The sequence below is a fragment of the Miniopterus natalensis genome, chromosome 15, assembly GCF_054644295.1.
Source record: "Miniopterus natalensis isolate mMinNat1 chromosome 15, mMinNat1.hap1, whole genome shotgun sequence".
In the NCBI taxonomy this organism is placed as follows: Eukaryota; Metazoa; Chordata; class Mammalia; order Chiroptera; family Miniopteridae; genus Miniopterus; species Miniopterus natalensis.
The window spans coordinates 5,974,169-5,998,628 of record NC_142095.1 but is presented as its reverse complement, the minus strand read 5'-3'; the positions used below and the strand labels follow the sequence as shown (position 1 = coordinate 5,998,628).

The 24,460-nt window shown below is 37.7% G+C and overlaps 1 protein-coding gene and 1 pseudogene across 1 annotated transcript in view; one reads left to right on the top strand and one right to left on the bottom strand.

The window, feature by feature from the left end:
- The first annotated feature begins 1,815 nt into the window (after positions 1–1,815).
- Positions 1,816–24,460, top strand: part of TOPAZ1 (testis and ovary specific TOPAZ 1) — a 40,243-nt gene continuing 17,598 nt past the window's right edge. The window contains exons 1-12 of the mRNA XM_016196190.2: positions 1,816–2,020; positions 2,794–5,230; positions 9,482–9,543; positions 10,182–10,306; positions 14,824–14,888; positions 16,892–17,034; positions 18,383–18,468; positions 19,339–19,464; positions 20,934–20,997; positions 22,530–22,681; positions 22,886–22,978; positions 24,062–24,177. Of these exons, the coding sequence (XP_016051676.2) occupies positions 1,816–2,020; positions 2,794–5,230; positions 9,482–9,543; positions 10,182–10,306; positions 14,824–14,888; positions 16,892–17,034; positions 18,383–18,468; positions 19,339–19,464; positions 20,934–20,997; positions 22,530–22,681; positions 22,886–22,978; positions 24,062–24,177 (3,674 nt within the window). The remainder of the gene's footprint in view (positions 2,021–2,793; positions 5,231–9,481; positions 9,544–10,181; positions 10,307–14,823; positions 14,889–16,891; positions 17,035–18,382; positions 18,469–19,338; positions 19,465–20,933; positions 20,998–22,529; positions 22,682–22,885; positions 22,979–24,061; positions 24,178–24,460) is intronic.
- LOC107524310 (cytochrome c oxidase subunit 6B1 pseudogene) lies at positions 13,773–14,177 on the bottom strand (annotated as a pseudogene).

The window sequence follows — 24,460 nt, the reverse complement described above, 5'->3', positions numbered from 1 at the left end:
ACTGCTGCCAGGGGTGCAGCCACTATGGGAAGCAGTGGACTTTCCTCAAACTAAAAACTGATCTGCCATTTTACCCAGTGGTCCCACTTGTAGGAATATAGCCTAAGAATCCTGAAACGCCAATCACAAAGAACTTAGGCACCCCTATGCTCATAGCAGCGTCGTTCACAACGGCTAAGGCCTGGAAACAGCCCAGGTGCCCATCAGTAGGTGAGTGGGTAAAAAGCTGTGGGACACTCACACCGTGGAGTACTACGCAGCTGTAAAGAGGAAGGACCTCTGACCCTCTGGCACAGCATGGAGGGAACTAGAAAGTATTATGCTAAGTGAAATGAGCGGTCAGAGAAAGACAAGTACCACATGACTTCAGTTTATTACGTTCCACACATAAGGGAACAAAACGGATCCAGAGACATGAGCATGGAACAGACTGAGGGGTCTCAGAGGGAAGAGGGGGCGGGGGCGGGGAGAGAGTAATCAAAGACCTTATGCTTATAAGCTTAACCCATGGACAGACACTGGTCTGGGGAAGGCCTGGGGGGGGGATCAATGGGGGTAAAAAGGGGACATCTGTAATATTTTCAACAAAGGTAAACTTTAAATTTTTTTAATTGTTAAAATCAGTTAACCATTTTAATCTTATGCCATTTTCTCCTTTAATCATAAATTTAAGAAACAGACACTTGGGCAAATGAATATCCTGATAAAAGTTCACTTGTGTAAGAACATGGGCAGCTCGGGCAGCCTCCAGGGAGAGGATCGCCGGCGGGCGGCCGCCTCGGCCTCGGCACCGGCGGGCCCGGACGGGTGCGGTGGGCGCCGCCCGCGCAGCGGGAAGTCCGTCGGGCTTCTGCGGGGCAAACCCGCGTGTCTGGAGACCACCGCTTTGCATCGTTCCGCTTACAACTTACAGTTGTAAAACGGTCCCGGAGAGTCAATCGGGCGATGCCGCAGGGCGGCTCCTGGGCAGTAAGACAAAACTCGTTAAACGCTCGGAACCACGTCCCGGAGCCGCCGGCCCCACACTGAAGAGGTGGGGCTTCCTCAGCTTCAGTGTCTGGGCCCAGGAGGTTCCCGAGGGTCAAGCTGGGAAGCGCCGGGCTCCCCCTTCCCAAGGCGGGCACGGCCGGCGGCAGCTGGAGGCCGACAGAGCGCAAGGATGGCGGCGGGAGCTCCGCCTGGAGGCCGGCGCCGTCAGCCCGCCCGAGAGCCCGCTGAGTAACGACGAAGGGGGGGTGGCGGACGCCCCGGGATGCAGAATCGGGCAGACGGAACCTGGCTGCGGGGTGGAGCGGAAAGAAGCGGCGGCGGGTTCCCAGGCTTCCGGCTTCGCCGGCTGGGGGGAGGTGGCGACCCCGCCGCGCTCCAGCCTGAGGCACGACGCCGTCTGCACAGCCAGAGCCCGCGGTGCCCACGGGACACCTGAGGGAACGCAGCGGGAGGGCAGATGGGAAGGGACCCGGGCTTGGGGTGCAACTAGAACGCACTGGCTGCCAGTGCTTTGTGAGCAGCCGAGCATAAGGGGCAGCAGGTGGGAGACGAGCCCAGAACGGTTCCGAAAGCTCCGGGCTACCCGGAGCCATACCCAGGCCGCGGCGAGGCCTCAACACCGCGAAGCCTCAAAGGGCGCCAGCGGCTCTTCCGCACGTTGCGCGTGGAGCGCATGCCCAGGCCCGGCCTCGCTGCCCACTTCCGCTTCCGGTCAGCCCTAGCGGGTGGGCGAGGCGGAGCGGGAAGACAGGCGTCTGGTCCCTGTCTTGGCGCAGCCGGCGGGCTCCTCAGCGGGTAGGGCGGGCTGCGGGCAGCGTGGGGCCGATGCGGCGGCCACTGCCCTCGGGCACCACGACGTCCGGTGGGCGTGAAGGCGCTGCCAGAGGCCTGAGGAAGCGAGGCCGTCGGCCCGGGACCAGCGAGGTGGGAGTCGGCGGCCCCGAAGCCCGGGGGCCTGAGGAGAGCAGGCGGAAGAGGAGAATGGTGGCCCGGGCGGCTGAGAGAGAAGAGGTGGAAAGTGACAAGTCGGGTGAGGCGCGGGGGCTGGGAAGGCCCGGCGGGGTGGCGGGTGGGGGATGGGGAGCAGGTAGGCCCCTCGCACCTGTGGGACCGGCAGGGCTTAGAAGCAGAGGCGGCGAAGCTCCCCTGCAGTCAGGAAGGCGCAGTAAGAAAGCACCCAGGGGTCGCTCCCTTTCTAGCCTTTGCGCCTCAGCCCGCTCCATCTTTGTCCTACCACTAGTGTTTAACTTGAGTGAGCGCGGGCTTTCCTGAGGACCAGGAGAGGGGTGAGAAACGGGAATTCCCAGATGTTTGCCCAGTTGGGAGCTCCTGGCCAGAATTACTGTGGAAGGAATTCCTGCTCGGCCGGGTGCGGCTCAGCGGTTGAGCATCGACCTAGGATCCAGGAGGTCGCGTTTCGATTCCCAGTCAGGGCACTTGCCCGGGTTGCAGCTCGATCCCCAGTCGGGGCGTGAGGAGTCAGCCAATCAGTGACTCTCACACTGATGTTTCTCTCTCTCCCCCTCTCCCTTCCTCTCTCTTCCTCTCTCTGAGATCAATAAAGATTTTTTTTTTTTAAAAAGGAATTCCTGTTAGTGACCCATTTTTGGCTAGTGTGAAATGACCATGATACTGGAGGTTATTCAGTTGTCTTAGAATTTATACAAGTTTGTATTGGTTCCTTAACAGAAATTAGGGAAACTTCAGGGAAATAAAAACGGGTGGCTTTTTAAATTTAAGTGGTATTGCTTTTTTCCTCTGCAATGTAAAATCTTCTCTGGTATGTTTTGTCATTTTGATCAGCCAAGGAAAAAAGAAAAGTTACTGGAGCCTCGAGTGATGATCCACAGCCAGGGGCTGACCTGGTAAGAAAGGAATCATTAACCAGTTCGGAATCTTTCCAAACAGTGGAGTGCAGTGAATTTCAAAGTACAGCTCTCTTGCAGTCTTTGGGTAAGGAAGTTTTGGTAGACGGTATTAAAAGAAGAATTCGAATTAAAACACTTGAAAGCTTAGAAAGTTCACCTTTCAAAATAACTGAAAATAAGGCTACACAAAATATAAAGGTTGAATTCCAAGATGAACTGTACAAGAATACTCCGAAATATTCTTGTAACAGCTTGTCACCTGGAGTAGAAAATAATTCTGTTTTAAAGTTACATGATTGCAGTTGTTTCCCCCATTCCAAGGATTGTAATGATGAAAATAACCTTACATGTAATTCTGATGGTGGATGTATTCATGTATCAGAAAATTCCTCAGAGTTCAAGAAAGGAAGCCTTAGGAGCCTTTCAGATAAAAGGGACACAAGTAATATTCCTCAGCTTTCAAAAACTGAAGAAAACTTCATGGGAGTAAATAAATTACTGCTTGAAGAAAGTGATTTATACCAAAGAAAAAATAATGGCTTGCTTCCCTGCCTTCAAAATGAGAAAAATACATACTCCGTAGAGGAGAGCGGTGCTGGGAGAAAACCCAGGAAGAGGGTGAAGGTGTCTGAAACAGATGAGGTGGTTACTGGGATGAACTTCTCTAATGCGCATAACAAGTCTGAGTTGCTGTTACAAGAAAACAAAATGGGTGCTGAAGATAAAGAAGCAGAAACTTCAAAAGTCTTGAGAAAAGTAAACCATAATACACTCTCTCCAGTGCATCACTTATCAAGTCTTCCAGAAACAGTAGGAAAAAAGACAAGTCCTGAGCATCATATAAATACTATGTTTCAGAAAACCCTAGAGCCACTTTTGAAAGAAGAAACCAAGAATGCTTCAGAGCCCAAAGAATGGAAAAGCACAGAACCAGAAGAATATTTTAAGTCAGTGAAAAGCTTGAAAGTGAAATCGCCTAGTGACTGCCATGCTGTTGAAGAGAGATCTCAGGGAGACCTAAGAAATGAAGCGGAAGAACCTAAGTTCAGCTGTCGCCGAGCAGTACCAATGATGGGTAAAAGAACTTGGCCTTGTTATTCATGTGCTAGAGTATCTGCTCACTGTTGGAAAAAGGCTTCCTTGCCAAAATCAAATTACTGTCTTCCTGGGCCTGGGGAAAGCTTTAGGCAAGATGACTTTCTTAAACACCAAACAAATCAAACTGACTTAACTGACTCCAAATTATCATTACAAAGTTCCACAAAAGAAAGAAACAGTGAATCTTCAAGTAAAGAAAAATTGGACTCTAATGTAAATTGTTTATCTTCAGTCTCTGAAATAGTCTCTGCTGTAGAACCTACTCTAACTGTTATGAAGGAACCCATGATCGATGATGAAAAGATGACGTCCAAGGAACTGAGCAAAAGTGAGTCAGAGGTAGTTTCTAATACGACTGAAGAAACTCGGTTACCTAATGTGACTCAAAACTTAATAGGAAGTAAGAAAAAAGATAGAGGAACTCTAACAAAACTTAATTTGACCGTGGCTTCCCAGCATGGCCAGGAACCTAATAACCCTACAGGCAAAACTATTCCTCGAAAAGCATGTACTGCTAAGCCAACACTTGTGGTTCCAGACTTGGTTAAAATATTGAACACGGGACGGCTGACTAACTTTAAAATTCCTTTACTTAAGAATAAAACAGAAAAAAGAGAAATAAATGCCAAGTCTTCAGACAGAGAAGCATATAGTCCCCTAGAGCTTCTTGACAATATATCTGGAGCAGAGATAAGACAGAATAGGAATAAAGAAAACGTCTCCACAGTAATTTCAGGACCTCAATCTTTAAACATACAAAATGTCACTACAGTGCAAACTAGTTCTGACTCATACTGCAATAAGAATTTCTATAGTATCTCTTCAAGTTTTTTAAAGCAAGGTAATAATAACAAGCCATCTAACTACATCTCTGAACCAGGCAATATTGTTTCCAATAAGAAAGCTGTTCCTCTCACAGTTGAAAATAATACACTTTTTTATGATCCTGGATGTACAGAGAAAAGCCCTGCCTTCTGCTCTGAGCAAGAAACATTCAGACAAGTTTCCTCTGAAGTTAGTGGTAGGAAAACGACTAAGAACTTTTCGGACATTAAAGTTATTCCAGATATTCTTAAAGCATATGAAGATGATGTCCTCTTAATTGATGTAATTCAAGATGACCCAGACCTCTTTGGAATCTCCACCGAAGGGGAGCTCTCATTTACTTCAGAGGTCCCTGTGATAAGCCAGGAACCCAATGTTGCTGAAGAGCACCAATCAGCAGATTCCAAGCACATGGAACTTCCCGAAAAAAAACCAAGTGATAACTTGAGGTATGCATGTTCAAGTAGGCCTTTTGGTACATATTATTATTGGGGGTTTCAAAATCACTTTCTGCTCTTAAGTGTCACTAATTTATTCAGTGATTATTGAAGCTCCATTTTTTTTAACCCTGTTATTAAATATAACATAGCATATTATTGCTGAGTCATGGAAATGTCATTATGCTAAAACTTATAGTCGACATAAAACAATTATATATGTTGGAAATTATAATGGAGCAGATTGTCCAAAATTAAAATGGTGGTTTAGTAAATGGCTTTTTAAATTGAGATTGCTTCTTTCAAAGTTAAATTTATTTTCATATGTTCTTTAATTATTGTCAATATGCAGACTTTTGTTTCAGCCAAGTTACTTATTAAGAACAGTACTGCATGTTTTAACTATTTTCTGTGACAATAAGTTACAGAAAGTTTACTTGATGTAATTAGGACTTGAAAGTAGAGTTGGAAGTTAAACTAATTTTCAGAAGAAAACTTGTGGTTTTAAGGTCATGGTTTTAAATGATGACTTAGCCCCTAGTGAGGGTGAGTTTGCCTGGTGCAGCTTTAAATGGAGCCAAGTAGTACCCTTCATGCTCTGGCACTTGAGCTATTCTGGGGTGGCCCAAGTATTCTTTAATAGTTTGTCATATTTTACTAAGCTCTTATAATTCTCCAAACTCTAACTTGTATTTGTATGTTACAGTACTTGAGTATAATGGTCTGTGAACAAACTCAAAAGGAAACATGAAAATACTTTCCACTAAGATTCAGTAGTATGTGACTTAAATTTCTCTGGTATTTATAAATTTCAGTTACTTTTGTAATGCCGTGTTCTTCATGTTCTTAGTGTTACAAGAACTTGTAACATCACATAGATGGAGGACTGAGAGCTTTGTATATCATTTATTTTATTCTCGAAAATGTCCTGCTAATTCTCAGTCATCTTCATACCTTCCTGTTACCCATAGTAAAGATATATTTTGCATTACAGTCCAGTGCATACTTATGAATATATGAAATAGATTTACAAAAACAGTATTTTCCTTACTACAAGTAATGTAACATATTTTGTACTTTAGTCTATTTTATTTAAAAAGTGCTGGTTGGAACTCATTAAATTTCATCACCCCGTTGAAAACTTCTCAGGTCAAGGATAAACTTGATGTAATCTGTGTAGTTCTTCAGAAGCCTCTCATTTGCTCCTTTTTGCTCAAACCTTCTCTTTTGCTTCTCTGTACTCCTGTAGCCTCAACCTATAGAGAAACCTGTTGGTTTCTTTGCTCCTTCTACCCTTCATTTGTTTCCCTTTTCACTCCATCAAGGCAGAACTGGAACTTTCCACTCCACAAATGTAAAACTGTAAAATGTTTATGTGGATTACAATTTTGCTTACTTCATTTTTTAATTTAGGTGAATTTAGTCTATATCTCAAATTTGAAACAAAACTAATTTTCTTGTAACAAAAGTGGCATGTGCAATTTTACTTGTAAATTAGTCATAGTAAAACATTTCTCACACTTATAAACTATCAGCATTATAAAAAATATGATCTTTGAAATTAAAGCAGTATATTTTGATATACTATTTTGTTTTTGTCAGGAATAACCTCTTATGTCTGAAGCTAATGCCTATTATGAAGGTAATTTTCAGGATAGTGAGAAACCACAGAAACATCCCTTCCTTCTCTATTGAGTCACTTAATCCTATGCATACTATTACCTTATGATCTCACGATTTTCCTTCCTCTCAATTTTCACTGCTGGTGTCTTACTCTTCCTTCCCTTAGATTATTGTAATAAGTGTACCCTCTTCATAGTGTTCCTATGAGATAAAAACTTATTTGTCAGTAACTACTTACAGTACTCCACTGGCTTTTAGCACTCTGTAGACCTGCATCCATTTTCTCTTTAGCAGCCACTTTGTTGGAGGGGTAGGAAAGGGGAGTAAAAGGCTAATAAAAGATAAGCACAGCAAGAAGCTCACTGTTTGCACAATATGTCATGTACTTGAATCCTTTTGCTTATGTTTCTTTATCTGGAAGTCCCTTTTCCTTCGGTTATCCTTCAAATCACATCAGATGTTTTTCTAGGGATTTGTTCTAATAGTTCTCTTGGCATATACCTCAGTATATTATGTCTGCTTGTATGTAAATCTCCCCCTTTTACTGGGAATTTCTAGATAGGAGAGAGGCATCTTCATTTGGGTCTCCCTCATGTCTGGCCAGGAGGATTTTAAGTGCCGAGTATATGGAGCGTAACTAGACAGACATGGGCCTTGTTCACACAGGGAGGAAAATAAGCAAGTCCAATAAAACAGGATAAAAGTACAAGATACTAAAGATGTCCTGGTCAAAGTGACACTTAAGAATGAACACTAAAGGATGAGTAGGAATTTGCCAGTAGGTGAAGAAAAGTGAATAGAATTTTGTCATAGAAAGAATAGCCTATATGAAAGCCCACAGGAAGGGCATGTTGTCACAACTGAAAAACAACGTCCCATGGCTTAGTGTTCAAATCGCAAGAAGCAAAGCTGCAGAATGTGCAGAAATCTCAGTCATGAAAGGCCTTACAAGTAGGATACCATAGAACTTCTGAAGTGAAAAACTTTTAAGATGGGAATGGGGAAGTATTAATAATTAATATGCCAGGAAAACAGGCATAAATAGACCACCCTAGGTAAACTGGAATTTACAGTAAGTTTGAACTTTAGCCTAAGTACATACAGGGATTCACTGAAGGACTTTTAAGTAGCAAGAAAATCTAATTAGACTTGTGGGTTTTTATTTAATATATCTTTAGACTTGTATTTTAAAAATCGTAGCTCTGTTGTGGAGAATAGATTGGAAGGGAGCTCTTGTAATTTAGAACAAAAGGACATGGTTACTGTGACTGGATAGCTCGGTTAGTGTGGTACCGATATGCCAAAGTTTCGGGTTTGATCCCCTGTCAGGGCATATATAAGAATCCACCAATGAATGCATAAATAAGTAGAACAACAAATAGTATTTCTTTTTCCTCCTTCCTCTGCTTCCTCTCTAAAATCAATCCATTTTTAAAAACATGGTGATTTCAAACAGAAGTGGGAGTGGATTTGAGAGAACTTTAGGAAATATAGATTAATTACGCGGGGGTGAGGCCAGAGATGGGCCTGTTAGGGATGATAACCTGGTTTCTCTCATTTTAAAGAGGGGCATTACAGTCCTTTGATGCAAAAGGACAGGATTGGGGAGGAGTACTGGTCATGAGGTCAAATTGTTGAATTGGAGAGACCTTTGAAATAATGAAATGGAAATGTTGTAGTAGACAGATACCAGTCTAAAGGGGTATGAATTGGAAAAGGAGATTTGCATGTGTATATGTCTTCCATTCTTATTTTCCCATTCCTCAAACTGCGTACTTATTACTTCTAGGGTTTATGTTGGGAGAAAAATACTTCATTTTATAAAGACTTTAAAGAATGGTGTATATAAAATGTTCAGTTTCCCTTTTTCTTGGCTATTTAGGATACGTTTAATAAAACTCATTTATTAAATAAATGGTGGGATTATGGGTGTTTATGATATTTTCTATGTGCTTTTGTATTTTTGTCTAAATTTTAAAAAAATGGAACAGTACTTGGCCATTTGTTTTCAAATGGATCCTGTACACATGGTTTTCATTTGTAGCCTATGCTATTGGCTTTAAGGAAATTTTCTCATTTAATCCTAACATAACCTCGTGGTAGGTGGTATTTTTATTTTACAGAGATGAATAGACTCAAAGAAGTTAAATAATTTTGTCACAGTTAACACGCAAAGTGGCAGAACAGTATTTAAACCCAGGTTGGTCTAACTCTGATCTCCATAGCTTAACCTTTGGACCATATGTTTTCAGAAACCACAAAAACAAAACAAAATTCAAACTGCTCTCAAACCATCTTCCTTTTACATTGGCAATAAGACATACCTACACATACTTGAAAGTAAAAGTTAAACATTGTCTTGTATTGGTGTAATACTTAAAATTTTCTTAAATACTTTGTCATCAGATTCTGAGTAACAAAGTTTGAATGGCAGCATCCCTAACAATTGAAGCACATGAAATTGAAGGACCAAATGAGGAATCTACTTGGGTGTGCTGGGTTCTGAGTTCCAGTATAGTTCTGTTCTTGGAGGACCTGAGCTAATATTCACCAGCTACTAAAGCTAGTATTGTATAATGTCTAGAGAACCAGATCTGCATAGAATGTTATAATGTTTAAGCTCTGTTTGCTTTGTAATAGAGAACTTCCTGTATTGGATCCTGGATTGATGAAGTCAGAGATCTGTACTTCCTTGCCAGCAGGTAAAACTTGACATTTTCAGAGTATGCAGTATTGAAGTATCTTTTCATATCTCGATTCAGGCATAGTCAAAATAAATTCATTAAAATAGGAAGCTTTTCACTTAGTTTTTTCTCAGTTCTAATGGCCTGGTTGGCAGATCAGATTTTGAGAAATTTTTTATTTCATAAATAACTTTGTTAAGCTTTATCTACAAAGGATAAATTATTGACCTTAGCAATGTTTGTAGTCTTATATATAAGCTTTAGCACATTTTAAATCTGAGTTCTTTTAAATTTTTTTAATATCTAGTTATAGGTTTAAATACCTAGAGCTTTACAGGTAATAACTTAATTTGAAAGTTAAGTTTACTTTGGCTTCCAAGTTTTAAAAATATATTAAACAACTGGACATGATCAAGAAAGACTTAAAATTTATCTTGATATGTCTCAACTTCGTCTTACTGCCAGTTCTTTTTATGCCATATAATGGAGTTATTTGATAAAGAGGAATAACTGTATAATTTGCTAAAAACTTTCATATTTGTCATATTGGACTTTAAAAGACTTTCTGAATTCTAACTCATTTTTAGGATAATCTTTGAATGACTTGGTTATTTTGTCATTTGTAGTTTCTACAGTTGAATATTATTTCTTTTCAGCAAATGAGATAAAATATGATTTTAAAGATGTAAACATTTCCTTAGGAGAAGTTAATAGGACCTCTCAAAATGAAAAACTGGGAGACTTCATTGAACACATAAAAAATTCAGACTTGGATGAAAAGGTACTAGGGAATATTTCGCATTTTCTTACTTTTTGGTCTATAAATAGTGGTAATACAGAAACTCATCTTAATAGTGTCATCAGATGACAAGTGTAACTACTTTTTATTGACTGAAAGAATCATATTCTGGCCACAGGCTATATCTTTTACCTAAACACAGTAAGAGTTTTAGGAACTTTAGAGGGCAAATAGGTTGACTTATAGGACATAGGCCTGACCTACTACTTCTCTGCTTTTATATATGGTTTTCTGTGAATTTTTAGAAATGCTTTATCAATTTCATGTACACATGTAATATAAATATTATATATGTACACATGAGTACATACATATACACAGACATTACACAAACACTTTTCCAGAGACCTTGTTTTTTTTCTTCTATGTATCAGTTATAGTCAAAATTTATATGTAACAGTTTAGATTTAGAATTAAGTAGTAATTGCTTAATGATTCTAATTTTGAGCCCCAGATAGTTAAAATATTATTGTACTTCTTATTTTTAACTTTTCATTTTGAAATAATTTTAGATTCACAGGAAATTGCAAAAGTAGTAAAGAGGGTCTGAGTACCCTCCACATAGTTTTCCCATGGCTGCATCTTAAGGTACAATACCAGAAACAAGAATTTGCTAGTACGATGAATGTATATAGTTCCGTGTTTTTTATCAAGTGGGCAGATTTTTTGTAGCCACCACTGCAATCAAGATAATTATTCCATCACTACAAAAATCTCCCTTGTCTTTAGTCACACCTCTCTCGCTACCCCTAACATGCATAACTTAGCAATCATTAATATTTTTCATCTCTGTAATTTTGGTATTCTGCAATAAAGGTAGATTCGTTGGAGGTTGGCTAGAAGGTTATTAATTTTATTACTGTTCCAAAAGAACTGACTTTGGGTTTTATTTTTTTCTATTGCTTTGTTTCCTATTTCACTGATTTCTGCTCTGATCCTTTTCTTTCTTCTGCTTGCTTTGGATTTAATTTGCTCTTCTTGCAGTTTCTTAAGGTTACAATTGAATCATTGATTTTGAGATAATTGCAGATTCACATGCAGTTGTAAAAACAACAACACATAGTAATCTCATGTACCTTTTACCCAATTTTCCCAAATGACATTACAAAACTACAGTACAGCAGCACAGCCAGAACACTGGCATTAATATAGCCAAGTTACAAAACATTTCCATCACCACAAGGATCCCTCATGTTGCCCTTTTTATTGCCCTACCTACTTCCTTCCCTCCTTAACCCTTTACAACCACTAATCTGTTCTCCATTTCTATAATTTATTTCAAGAATGTTATATAAATGGAATCATACAGTATGGAACCTCTTCAAATGGGTTTTTTTCACCCAGTATAATCTTCTAGATATTATTCATCAAGTTTGTTGCATGTATCAATAGTTCATTCATTTTTATTGCTTAATAACACTCCATGGTATGGCTTACCACAGTTTATTTAGCTATACACTCATTGAAGGATATCTGGGTTGTTTCCAGTTTGGGGCTATTACAAATAAACATTTGTGTATGGGTTTTTGTGCGAACCTAATTTTTACTTTCTCTGGGACAAATGCCCAGGTCTGCAATTGCTGGGTTGTGTGGTAATTGCATGCTTAGGTTTTAAATTGAGTGAACTTATGCTCCAGATTACTCCCCTGTAGTAGCAGGCAGTTGAAATCTTTGCTCAGTTCTTTTAGCTGGGCTGTTTGGAGTCTCCCTTACATAGTTAAAGTTCAAGGGTTAGCAGAGATTTGGACTAAACTTGTAAGGAGATTTTAGGGCTTCCTATCTTAGTCTCTCTCTCCCTTCCAGGATTCTCACCTTTACTTCCCGTTTTCTGCCTTTGCCTTAAACTCTGCCTTCTGGTTCTTTATGTAAGTGGGGCAAACTTGTGGCCCTCCCAAGTGGTTCCAACTAGGACCTGCCTTCAGAAATAAAGCCATAAAAACAGGACCGTTACCCAGTGCCATTCCCTCTTTCCAAGTGTAGACTCCCCTCCAGATTCTGCCTGGTTTTCATATCTTTTCAGTGCTTTCAGGCAGTAATATTTTATATTTCATCCAGGGTTTATAGTTGTTATTTTTGGAATGATTAGCCCAGTAAGAGATACTCTGCCATTTCTCAAAGTGGACCTATTGTGTATTTTTAATTTTATACAAAGGGTAGCATACCATTCTTTATCTTGCTTCCTGAAACTTACATTGAAAAGAAATCTTTATTACATCTTATGTAATGGTGCTTTATTTTTATAATTACCCACTGTATGGACATACTCTGTTCAGTAAGTCCAGCTATGATGGACACTGGTTCCCATTTTTTGCTATTTAAATATTACTGCAGTATGCATTCTGAGCATAAGGTGTTTTGCCTTTGTGTAAGCATTTTTGGATTAATTCTTAGATGTAGGATTGTCTGATTGGCCTACATAGATTGCTTTGATTTATACGTCCAACAACATTGAATGAGAATGCCAGTTTTCTCCCCACACACTCACCAACTCAGTATTAAATTTTTTCCTTTTGTCCATATTTCTGTGGACAAAACCATTTTACAAATGATTTTTAGTCTTAATTTGCTTTTCTCTTATGAGCCTAGTTAGGTATCTTTTAATGTTTAAAAACCATTTATATTTTTTTCTGTGAACTTCCTTTATATGTCCTTTGCCCATTGTTCTGGGATTGTGAACTTTTATTGGTAGGAACTTCACATATTAAACACATTTGTTCTTTGTCTTATGTGGCTATACTCTTGTTTTTCGTGTCTTTTGACTTGGTTTAGGAGCTTTTTACCTTGAAGGAGCTGTTTATTTTTAGTCAGCCTTACCAGTTTTCTTCTATGATCTTTGAGTTATGAGTCGTATTTAGATCAAAAATTTTCTCCCATATTTTCTTCTAGTGGGTTTGTTTTTTTGGTGGTGGTGTGTTTAAATCAGTCTAAATCTAAACCTTATCTTGGGAGGCGGAGACGTAGAATCAGTGCAGCCTTTCTTGACTCTGACGGATGGCTTGGATGGCTTTTGTGCCGTTTGTATTCTCGCCATATAAGAGTATTTTAAATGTTGGTATTCAAACCTGTTGGTGCCGTAACTCATAGTTTCTACCTTTGGTGTCATGCTTAGGCTTTTTCCACCCTGCAAATCATATAAATACCTATCTTTTATTTCACTTTTGCTACCTTCAGTATCTTTAAGTATAGCAGTGTTTTAAATACATATAAATGTTTCTTTTTATGTGTTTTTATTATATGATTAAATTTTTTAAATTATACAGATAAGGGAACATACAGATAAATTTTAGTGCATACAGGGGCTTGAGGGTATTTCATATAATCATTCACTGTTGTCTGGCACAGAGGAGGTAGTCAAATTTTGATAAAAATTTAAAACGTGACAAAAATATTCACTCTGAAGCCTCTCTTACTGGTCCAGGTACTATTTCCAACCCAGTTTCTTTCCCAGTCATCCAGCTTCTTTACATAGTCTTCTACTTTTCCAACAAGTATGTATTATTAAGCCATGATTTGGGATCATAGAGTAGGATATACCCAGTTCCCTCTTCACCTCCCTGGGAGAAAGACAGAGGACAGATGGGGTGCAGCCAGTTGAGATCTTCCCAGGAAACATGCCTTCAGCCCGGCAGTCATCCCAGGTTGACACCCGTGATATGGGGCAAAGGGTCTTGTACACACACAGTGCCATTTGTACACTGAGCCATCAACCCCTTTAGCAGTCACTGCCTTCTCACAGGGGTGGAAGTCCAGGTATTTCTGCCAACGGTTCCTGGTCTGGTTCTGGTTGGGGAAGCAGCTGTCAAAAGGGGTAGTCTTGATAGTGCTTGATTTTGGTCTTGATGTCTTCTGCCATGTTGCTGACTCCTAAAGATGCCCCTGAGGCCACTTGCAATTGACACCTCAGCAAAGACACCTCCATCTGACCAGAAGCAGAATTAAGACCTAAATACATATAAATATTTCTAATGAAAAACTTATGTTCTTAAGTACCACCTAAAATAAAAATTACCCAAAACTTTTTTTCTTAATGGAAAGAATCATAGCCCTGGCTGGGCAGCTCAGTTGGTCAGAGCATTGTCCTGATAAGCCTAGGTTGTGGGTTTGATCCCGCAGTTAGGGCACAAATAAGAATAAGCCAATGAATGCATAAATAAGCGGAACAACAAACGGATGTTCCTCCCTCCCTCTCTCCCTCTAAAATAAAATTTTTAAAAAGCGTAACTTGAATAGTTCATAATTTGAAATCTTGACTTGTATAATAAAAAGTGATATCAAAAGCTGAGAAAATACATTGATTTGCATTAGTTTTTCTTAAGCAACAGTGGAAATTCTTAAGTCAGTATTCAGTATTTTAATAATGTAGAGTGTAGAATTGTTTTCGGGGTTGGCTATAAGCCATTTGTTTAACATCTAATACATTCTAATAAACCTGGTAAGCCTCATAGCTTAATATGGAATACAGATATTTTCACTTGAAATTTTTAACCATATCTTCACAGTGTAAATTTTCAGACAAAGTGACTGTTAAAGAAGAAAAGGAAAATATGCATGAAGTTTGCAAAAGGTCTGTAACATAATTTTTAATTATGTAACTTTAAAACAGTTATAACTTGCATCTTGAATGTGTTTTTCTGCTGTATGTGCTGGGACTATGCCATTAGCCACACATGGGCATTATTTAATGTGTCACTTATACCTAGATATCAGGGATATTATAAGTTACCTTAAAGCTGTCACTAAGTTTTTTGAACCCTTAAAATATTTTTTGAGGAAGGCATAAGGAATAATAAGAATAAAGAATGTGTGTGACTTTTATGAAAGTAAAAGTGACTGAAATCAGGTGAACATTGCAGTTTGCAGGTATTTTACATGACTGCAGTGATTAGTACTGATAGTTGCAGTACACTTACCTAGAACATATACAGATACCAAATTTAGAGTTGGAGGACACCTTGGAGACAGTCTGAACCATCCTCCACCCCCATTTTGCTATTGAGGCCAAAGCACACAGATCAAGTGATGATTATGTTCAAGTATTTTATGTTAAGCGAGTGGTTTTCAAAGTGTGATCCTTGGAGCAGCACCATCATGTGGGAACTTGTCAGAAATGTAAATTATTGGGTCCCACCCCCGACCTACTGAATCCCAAACTCTGAAGATGAGGCCCATGAATCTGTTTCAACAAGGCCACCAGCTGATCGGGATACATACTGAAGTTTGAGAGCCATTATAGTAAGGAAAAGCCTAAGTAAGAATTAGATTGGCACAGAAGCCCAATATGATTCATGACAATTTGATAGATCTTAAAGAAAAGGGAACAGGGTTAACTTTTTTTTTATTGAAAGCATTTTGCTTACAAACTAAAAAGTGTTATTGCAGCCTGCAGAATTTTATCATCACTTTGGCTCTACCGTAATGACCACGAGTGTGACACTGGGCAAGTCATTTCCCTGGGCTTCAGTCATCCAATTAAAAATTAAAGAATTTTACTGGAGAATCTTTTCCATCTATAAAGTTCTATATTCCTATTTCTTTGTTTTGTTACTGCTTTTGTTTTATTTGGAGGAGAGTTATATTGATTGCACATACCAATGATGTCCCAAGTTGGAGAGAGAAGTAAATATATTTTATATGTATTTTTTAAAACTAAACTCCATTGATGCTAACTTTCAACTGGTAAGTGTAGGCCCCTTTTCTTACTATTTTTATTCTCTCTTGTCTTGGGGAACCCCAATTGAAAAAGCTTATTAGAATTGTTTTTAAGGTAAAATATTATAGTATCTGAGTGATCTTCTAAAAAGTAAATTCATTTATACCTGTCAGTTCTGAGATGCTTCCCACCCCCCCCCTTGCTTAAGTTATCTTTTCTAGGTAAGTGACTTCCAGGTTAAGTTTTTCTAAAGTTGCTTGTAGAGAATCTCACATTAGAATGTAGTCAAAGCTGTTTAAATGAGCAACCAAGAACAACACATGTTTTTACTTCCCAAAGGAAGCTTTCAAGTACATGTCTAAATTTATTATATACTTGTCCTGAAGAATAATTTATAATTATTTTATTGCACTCTCAAAGTAATTGAATGATCTCTTCTGTATTGGAATGCTAGGCCAGTTCTTCCTCAAACTTTTTGTCTAGTGTGATCAAAAATATTTTGCTCTAGTTTTAATCCCACCACCTCATTCCTACCCCTACCCCAGTCATTTAACAAACATTGGTTTTCTAGTCAAGAAGGCAGAAACAACCTGTTAAAAATACTGAATAATTGGCCCTGGCCAGGTATCTGAGTTGGTTAGAGCATCATCCTGATACACCAAGGTTATGGGTTCGATACCCCATCAAAGCACATACAAGAATCAACCAATGAATGCATAAATAAGTGGAACCACAAATGTCTCTTTCCCCCACCCCTTCTTCTCTCTCTAAAAACCCTTAAATTCTGGATAATCATAGTATAATGATATATAGCATATACAAAGCATTAGGTTGTGTTTCTATTTAATTTGATTCTCATTACTTTAATGTTTTTGGAATAAATTTAAGTTCTGATTTTGGTTTTTCTGCTCACATAGCAAAGATTCTAAAAATGCAGAGATTACGCTTGGTGAATGTCAATTAGCAACACTGGGCCCCAAACCTCTGTGCTTATCGCTACCACCTTTGAATAATCCAAGTGCTGTTCAAGAAGACACACTAGTAAAGCCATGGATGAATGGTACTGTTTTCTTAAAAAATCCTGTTTGCTTTTGATAATATAAAAACTTATATAGGAAATTTTTCTACCAAGAATAAAAAAAGTAAAAAAACAACATAGAATATATTAAAATTAAAAGGCTTGTGTATCTTTACTTAGTACTTTTGATGGAATTTCTGAGATCTGTATTTATGTGATAATGGTAATATCTAAAATTTCATACTTTAGTTGATTTAGAATGTAGTTTAGAATTTGTGTCAGTTCTTTTAATAATTCATAATGTTTTGATAAAAATAAGCTAAGCTGAGGAATGAACTTAGAAACAATAAAACCTGTTTGTGTAGCTCATACCTAACTCCTGTGTACCTTCCCACTACTGACTTCATGCTACTTGGTGTTATATACCATAGCAGCAAGCCCATGATGGTTATGTGTTTTATCTTGAAAAGCTTACAGGTTTCATAATGCAAATTACTGCAAAACTATGCAGCAAAAACTTAAGCTTGTTCCAAATTATATCTGGATGCTGCCAAAGTAAAAAAAAAAAATTATTTAAAATTAAACTTTCTTCTAAAGATAAAATTAAAACTTTTTTATGTCCTAATTCTCATTTAAAAAGCCCAACATTAAGGAATATAATGCCTGGTGTATTCATTAGCTCAGGATGCAATAACAAAATACCACAGACTGGGTGGCTAAACAACAAAAATTTACTTTGCATGGTTTGGGGGGCTAAAAGTCCAAGATCAAAGTTTTAGCAGGGTTCAGTTTCTGGCTCTCTTCCTGCCTTGCAGATGGCTGCCTTCTTGCTAAGTCCTCACATGGCCTTTTCTTTAGTGCATGTGCATAGAGATGGAGAGAGCAAACTCTCTGGTGTCTCTTCTTATAAAGACACTAATTCTATCACCTTTTTGACCCCATTTAACCTTAATACTTCCAGACAAAGCCCTACCTCCAAATAAAGTCACATTGGGGGTTAGGGCTTGAACATGTGAATTTGAGGGGGCACAGTTTATTCTGAAGCACCTGGGATGTCAGTAGCTTGCTTCCCCTAGAAAAGTTTATTGTGTATACTACTTGTCTAAAGTATTGTTTAAAGACAATCATTTGAATGCAGTGCTCAATGCTGCTGTGTAAGGCTTTTAAAAAAGTGTCTTCAGCTTATTATAAATTTTAAATTTAAGTCTTGAAATACTCATGGAGCACCTAGTCTATTTCACAAGAATACCCCATGGCCGCACAGTCTGAACTGAGCATGAATAGTCCCAAGTGACACTTAAAAGCAAATAGCGGTAGTCATCTGGTTCATTGCATGAAAGAAATAAGTTGTAACCTACTGGTGTGTAATGTCATTCTTAATCACTTTTAGATACCAGATTTCCAGGACAGCATTGTGTCCTAAAGTTGCAGAATCCTGAGACCTCTGAAATATTTAAGAGGGAAAAGATTGTAAGGGTAAGTCCCCCCCTTAAACTAATAATCTGCCCGGGCGGAGTAGCTCAGTTGGTTGAGTGTCATCCTGTGCATCGAAAGGTTGTCGGTTTGATTCCCAGGCAACTGATCATTGTTTTTCTCTCACAATGATGTTTCTCTCCCTCTCTCCCCCTCCCTTCCATCTCTCTAAACATGTCCTCAAGTGAGGATTAAGAATAATGTAAAAAATAATCTTATAAAGCACATACTTTGGGCCTTTCTGTTGTATTTCCCTATCATTTTTTAAGCAGTTCCAGACATTGTATGGATTTTGAATTGGGGTTGATGGTAAGAGGCAGAAAATGTGTAGTGATTCAGAGGATATTCACAAATAACATAAGAGGTTGAAAGCAGAAGAGGGGGGTGGATATCCAAAACAGAAAATACAGGATGAATATTCCCTGTGATGAAAGGGAATAGTGATAGAGAGCAATTTATAGAAGTTTATCGCAAAAAGCTTTGACTCTGTCATTTGCCTTTTTCTGTTAACCCAAAAAGCTAAGGGAAATTTTGGTTCTAATGCATTTGAAATATGATGCTTATTGTCTTTTTGTGAAAGCAAAAGGTGCAGGTACACAAGAAGGAAGAGGGAATATATAAGCTTTTTAAAAGATGCAAAGTTAAAACTAGTAACTTTGACTATTTTGCACTAAGGGAAATTGTAAAAATTCAGACACTTTAATTGATTTCTTATCATTTTTAAGGATAAATTGGAGTTTTATTTTTTATCAAGTCAGCAAGTTTATCTTGGTACTGTTTTGGGTATATATTTCTGAGTCCTTCAAATGTTTTCTCACTTGAATATAAGTGTTCTACATTTCACACAGAAAGGGAATTTGTCTTATTTTCTAGGTTTTTCAGAAGTCCCTAGGGTTGATGATACCCCATAGATACTGCAAATTTCATTTTAATACATTACGTGGCTGTGAGCGATCACAGTGCAAGTTTGCTCACGTGCCTGAGCAAGGGGATGAAAAGGTAAAGTATGTAAAGTCTTTGAAGTAGAGATTGTTTTAATAACCATCTCAGCCATGTTTTAATTTAGATTTTCCTTTACTCCTAATAGATGCTTTGCCTGATTTTGTGCTTTATGTACATTTTGTTTCTGGCTTCTTTGGCTCAGTATTTTTGATATTCAACTATTTTACTTAATTGTAGACACTTCTTGCTAATTGCTATATAATACTGAAATTCCATTTGTGTGAGCATATAAAAATATATTTGTTGATAAATATACTATTGATGGGCATTTAGGTAGTTTCTAAGGTTGGTAATTACAAGAGTGATGCTGCCAGTGTTCTTCTGCATGTCTTTTGGTGAGCATATGTCCACATTATGACGACGGGTTATACTTAAAACTGGAATTGCAGGGTCATAGGGTCTGCGTAGGTTTGTGCAGCTCTAGTAGACACTGCCAAACATTTCCACAGCAGTTGACCAAACCACCCCCTCCCCAGCAATGTCCAGGAGTCCTGGTTGCCTCACATCTTCCCCAGCTCTTGGTATTATGGCCCTTAAAGTTCAGCCATCCTGGTGGGTGGGGAGTGAGGCCTTTCCTGCTGATCACAGAAAGCAGAGCAGCTTTCACAATATTTATTGGGCATTTGGATATCCCCTTTTTGGAAATATCTAAATATTTTGCCTCTGTTCTATGGGACTGTTTTTCTTATCCGTTTTAAGAATCTCTTACATATTCTGGATATAAGTTGTTTGTTGGATATATATATATATGGCAAAAAAACTTTTACTGTTTCACAAGTTGCCATTTCTCTCTCTTAAAGGTGTGTTTTGATCAACAGAATTTCTTAATTTTTTTGTCCAATTTTTTTTATGGTGTTAATTTTTCACATCCTGTTGAAGAAATCTTTGTCAAGGTCATGATGATGTTTGTTTTCCCTTTCAAAGTTTTGTTTTATCTTTTGCATTTAAAACTCTAAGCCATACAGAATTGACTTTTGTTTATGATGTGAGACGGTCAAGATACATATTTTTTCCCATGTGGATCCCTAGGTCACCTAACACCATTTACTAAAAAGACTATTTTTCCCCACTGTACTTCAGTGTCACCATGTCACAAGTCAGCTGATTGTGTATGTGAGGGTCTGTTTCTAGGTGCTCTGTTCTAATCCACTGGTCAATGTTTTATCCTTGAGTCAGTAAATGGTTTGTTTTTTTTTTTAAATGAACTAAATAAGGTTTATTATAATGTTCAAGGATTTTCCTCCCTTCTTCAGTTGCTTATGATTTTGACTTTGACAGAGCTTCTCTTACTAAGGTTTTGTAATGAATTCAGCATACATTTCAGATCTGAGTTAACCTGACATCAGCTTCTTCTATTGCTTTAAGTTCATTTTAAAAAATTGAAATAAGCATAAAGATAGGATTGAAATTTGTATCGTTTTGTGACATATCAAAAGGTAATTTTACATTTTTCATGAGTTTTGCAGGTTTGCATGGATGTGTTTAAGAAATATATAAGTATCAATGAGCTGTGTTTGCTACAACGTGCAGGTTAGAGACAATGGAATGATTACTATAAATTCATTAATGTGTTTCAAACAATGTGCTATTGTGTCTTACAGTTTGAAAGTAGTTTAGTACTTTTAAGTATGAAAACCAAATGCCTTAGAATAGCTCTTGGTCTTAGAATTAAAAATAGGTGCCCTGGCTGGGTGGCTCAGTTGTTTGGAGCATCATCCTGTGCACCAAAAGGTTGCAGGTTCACTTCCCAATCAGGGCACACACCTAGGTAGTGGGTTCCATCCCCGGTTGGGGTGTGTATGGGAGGCAACCAGTCAGTGTTTCTCTCACATCGGTGTTTCTTTCTCTCTCTCCCTCTCTTTCTAAAAATCAATAAAAACATATGCTCAGGTGAGAATTAAAAAATAAAAATTAAAGAAGAAATTATATTAATATTTAAATTTAAATTTTAAAAGTAATGTCAGAAATAAAGGAGAGATGCATGTCTATTAGTGGACTACAACACTAGCTAACAAATTCTTTGCAACTATACCTTCTGCAGTTTCAGTTTTAAAAGTTATAGTAGCAGACATTGAATATCCCGTGTTATCTGTTGAATTTCTTATATAGGCAGCTATACAGATATTGCAAAGTGAATAGCAGGAAGAATTTTTCTGTATGTGCTAGGAAAAAGATTGTAGTATATTAAAAAAAACTTTAGAATAAAGCTGAATATTATCATAATGTATTAAGTTGTTGAAAGTTATAACTTCAACATTAACTTTTCTATTATGCTATTGAATTTTATCAGTAGCTACTGACTTTCCCAAGCAACACCACCAAGTAAGTAATCCAGGGAGTACTAAGTATTTGGGGCAGAAATAACACAAAAATAAAACCCAAAGTAATTTTTACTAAAGCAGTTTCAGAGAAGGTATGTATAGATTTTTGACCTTGGGAAATTTTAGAACTGGGGAAAAAATAATCAATGAAGTGATCCCAATTAAAATTTTAGTAAAATTAGGAAAAATTAGAAATGGTTTAAGTATAGAAAATTGATTAAGGAATTGAATTGACATTAAACTTTCTCAAAGGAAATTAATCGGTGTTGTAATTTTTAGTAAAATGCTCATAATAATAAGCTGGAATAAATATCCCCAGGGTCAACATGTTGGTGGGGTTAAAACAAGAAGGGGTATATGTCAAAATAGCCTGCATCCATCCCCAAATTACACAGTTTCTCATACATCACCAGGCCTACTGCCTGAAGACTCCCTGGGACCATGACTTCCTGGGAGTTCATATTGAGACCATGGTGTATGAGGCAGTTTGGACCTATTTTTTTGTGGAGAGCACATGAGCTAACTTCCAATCTAGTTCCTAAAGTATGGTTGACTTCAAATGTCATTGCCATTAACTTTTGCTTTAAATTATTTTCATCAGATATGTGTGATACTGGAAATGTACCTTTTAAGAAAATAATTTCTACTGAGTCTTTTAAAATAGAAAAAAAAAAGTCAAATTTACGAAAGATGACTATCTTAAAAGTAGCAAATAACTTTAATATATTTTTTCATTTTCAGTAAACATGTTTATGGAGTACTACAGAAAGTTTCCTCCTGGTGTACACTTTGATTTACAAGTGCTAAATGACCTTCTGAATTCTTTACTCAAACATTGCTTATTAAAAGAAGTATTTCAGGTATTGAACCTCAGCATAATGGTTAACACGCTGGTAAGTAACCTGAAAATATATAATTTTTAATATTCTAAGTTAATTCCTGTTATAACTCTTTATATGATTTAGCAGTTCAGTTTCCATGTTTGTTAAATATGTCCTAGAGAACACTTGTATTTCTCAGCATAAACAAATTTGAGACACTTAAAATGTACTGAAAGAAGGCAAGAAAATTAGTGTAATTTTTTTTGTTTTATCCAGCCTGCTCTGAAAATACTACTAGAAATATTTGAGTACGTGGCAACTATGAAATTAAGGAGTGCTGTACCTGCTTTAATTGATATCTTTTGCAAGGTATAATTTTATTTTAGCTTTTTATTTTCTGATAGTCAATAATCAGTGAAAACAATGATTTAGAAAGAAACTATTTTCAAGAAAATAACGATTTCCACTTTCACTCTTAAAATGCCTTTTATTCACATTCTTTATACCGAAGAATTCCATTTTCAGAAATGTTTATTTTCTCCTGAAATAGGGTTTATAAATAGACTCTAGTGACTGAGAGGCCTTTCCCCATAAATAAATAGTTCCAAGTACTTCAGGTGACTTCTTTCTGATTCATGAACTATCCTCATATCTGCACCTTAAGGATGATTACAGGAAATTCTTACAAAAAATTTGAGGTCATTTCTAACAAAAATAAGTGTATAAGTAAATATATAAATAAAAAATCATGACTAAAAGTAAATAGGAAATGGTGGCTAGGAATTTTATATTTTGCATAAACAAAAAAAATATGGCTGTCTAAAAATATATTAATTTTCACTTCTGAATACTTCCTAGTATTTGGTACTACCCAGTCATCCATTTCAGAATAGGCCTAATAGCAGGAAAGCCCTTCATTTTCTTTGGGAAGCAGCATTGGAACTACTCCAGCAGGTGAACAAATATTTCAGTGAATACCTCTAGTTCCACATTACGAAATATGACAGAATTACTTGCCTGGAAACTTTTTGAATCAGAAATTACTGATCACCTCTAGTAGCTGCAGAAAACCTCAGTTTGATGCTTCTCAGGAAATTTACCATGGGGATAAAGTATACATCAGTGCTATGCTAAACGATGGAATGAGTACCAAACGAGGCGTAAAGTGACAAAACTTGCGATGACTTGGAGAACAGGGAGAACATTCAAGTTTCAAGTTCAAATTACTGTTTTCATTTTTGCTTTAAATTCTTAAAGTAGAGTGTCTTACTGTGGCTCTCAAATATTTGAAGAAAACATGGGTTTAAATTTTTTAAGGAGTTTTAATTCTACTTGTTTTCACTTCTTCCATCAGTCTTTTAGTTGTTTTACACATTGGTTTTCAACTCTTTCATATTTTTATAAGGACGACTACATAAGGCTAAAGAGAAAAATGTTTTTTCTCTTCTACAGCTTGTTGAAGCTGGGATGGTGCTTGACCCAGAACACTGTAACTATATTGTTAAGCTCTTACACCAGGTACAGGCTTCCAAACAAGAAATAACTGCAGTTCTGGAAATGAAATCCAGGTAAGAAAAATCATTATAATTAAGGCTATGGGGACTTATAAGGATGAAGACAAAGCACTTATCACTGCTCACATGTGCAGACATCTAGTTACCCAGTGTAAGCCTTTCTCCCGTCTCTTGGCTGTGTCTTAGTTACATCATCATTAGTCAAGCTGCCTCTAGCCAACCCTCTTGGTCACCCTCACCAGATCTTTCTGCAACATCAAGTGTAAAAGGAATCTCTTATCCTCTGGTTCACAACTTAATTCCACTTAATGCACTTCTTATGTATATGTTACCTTAA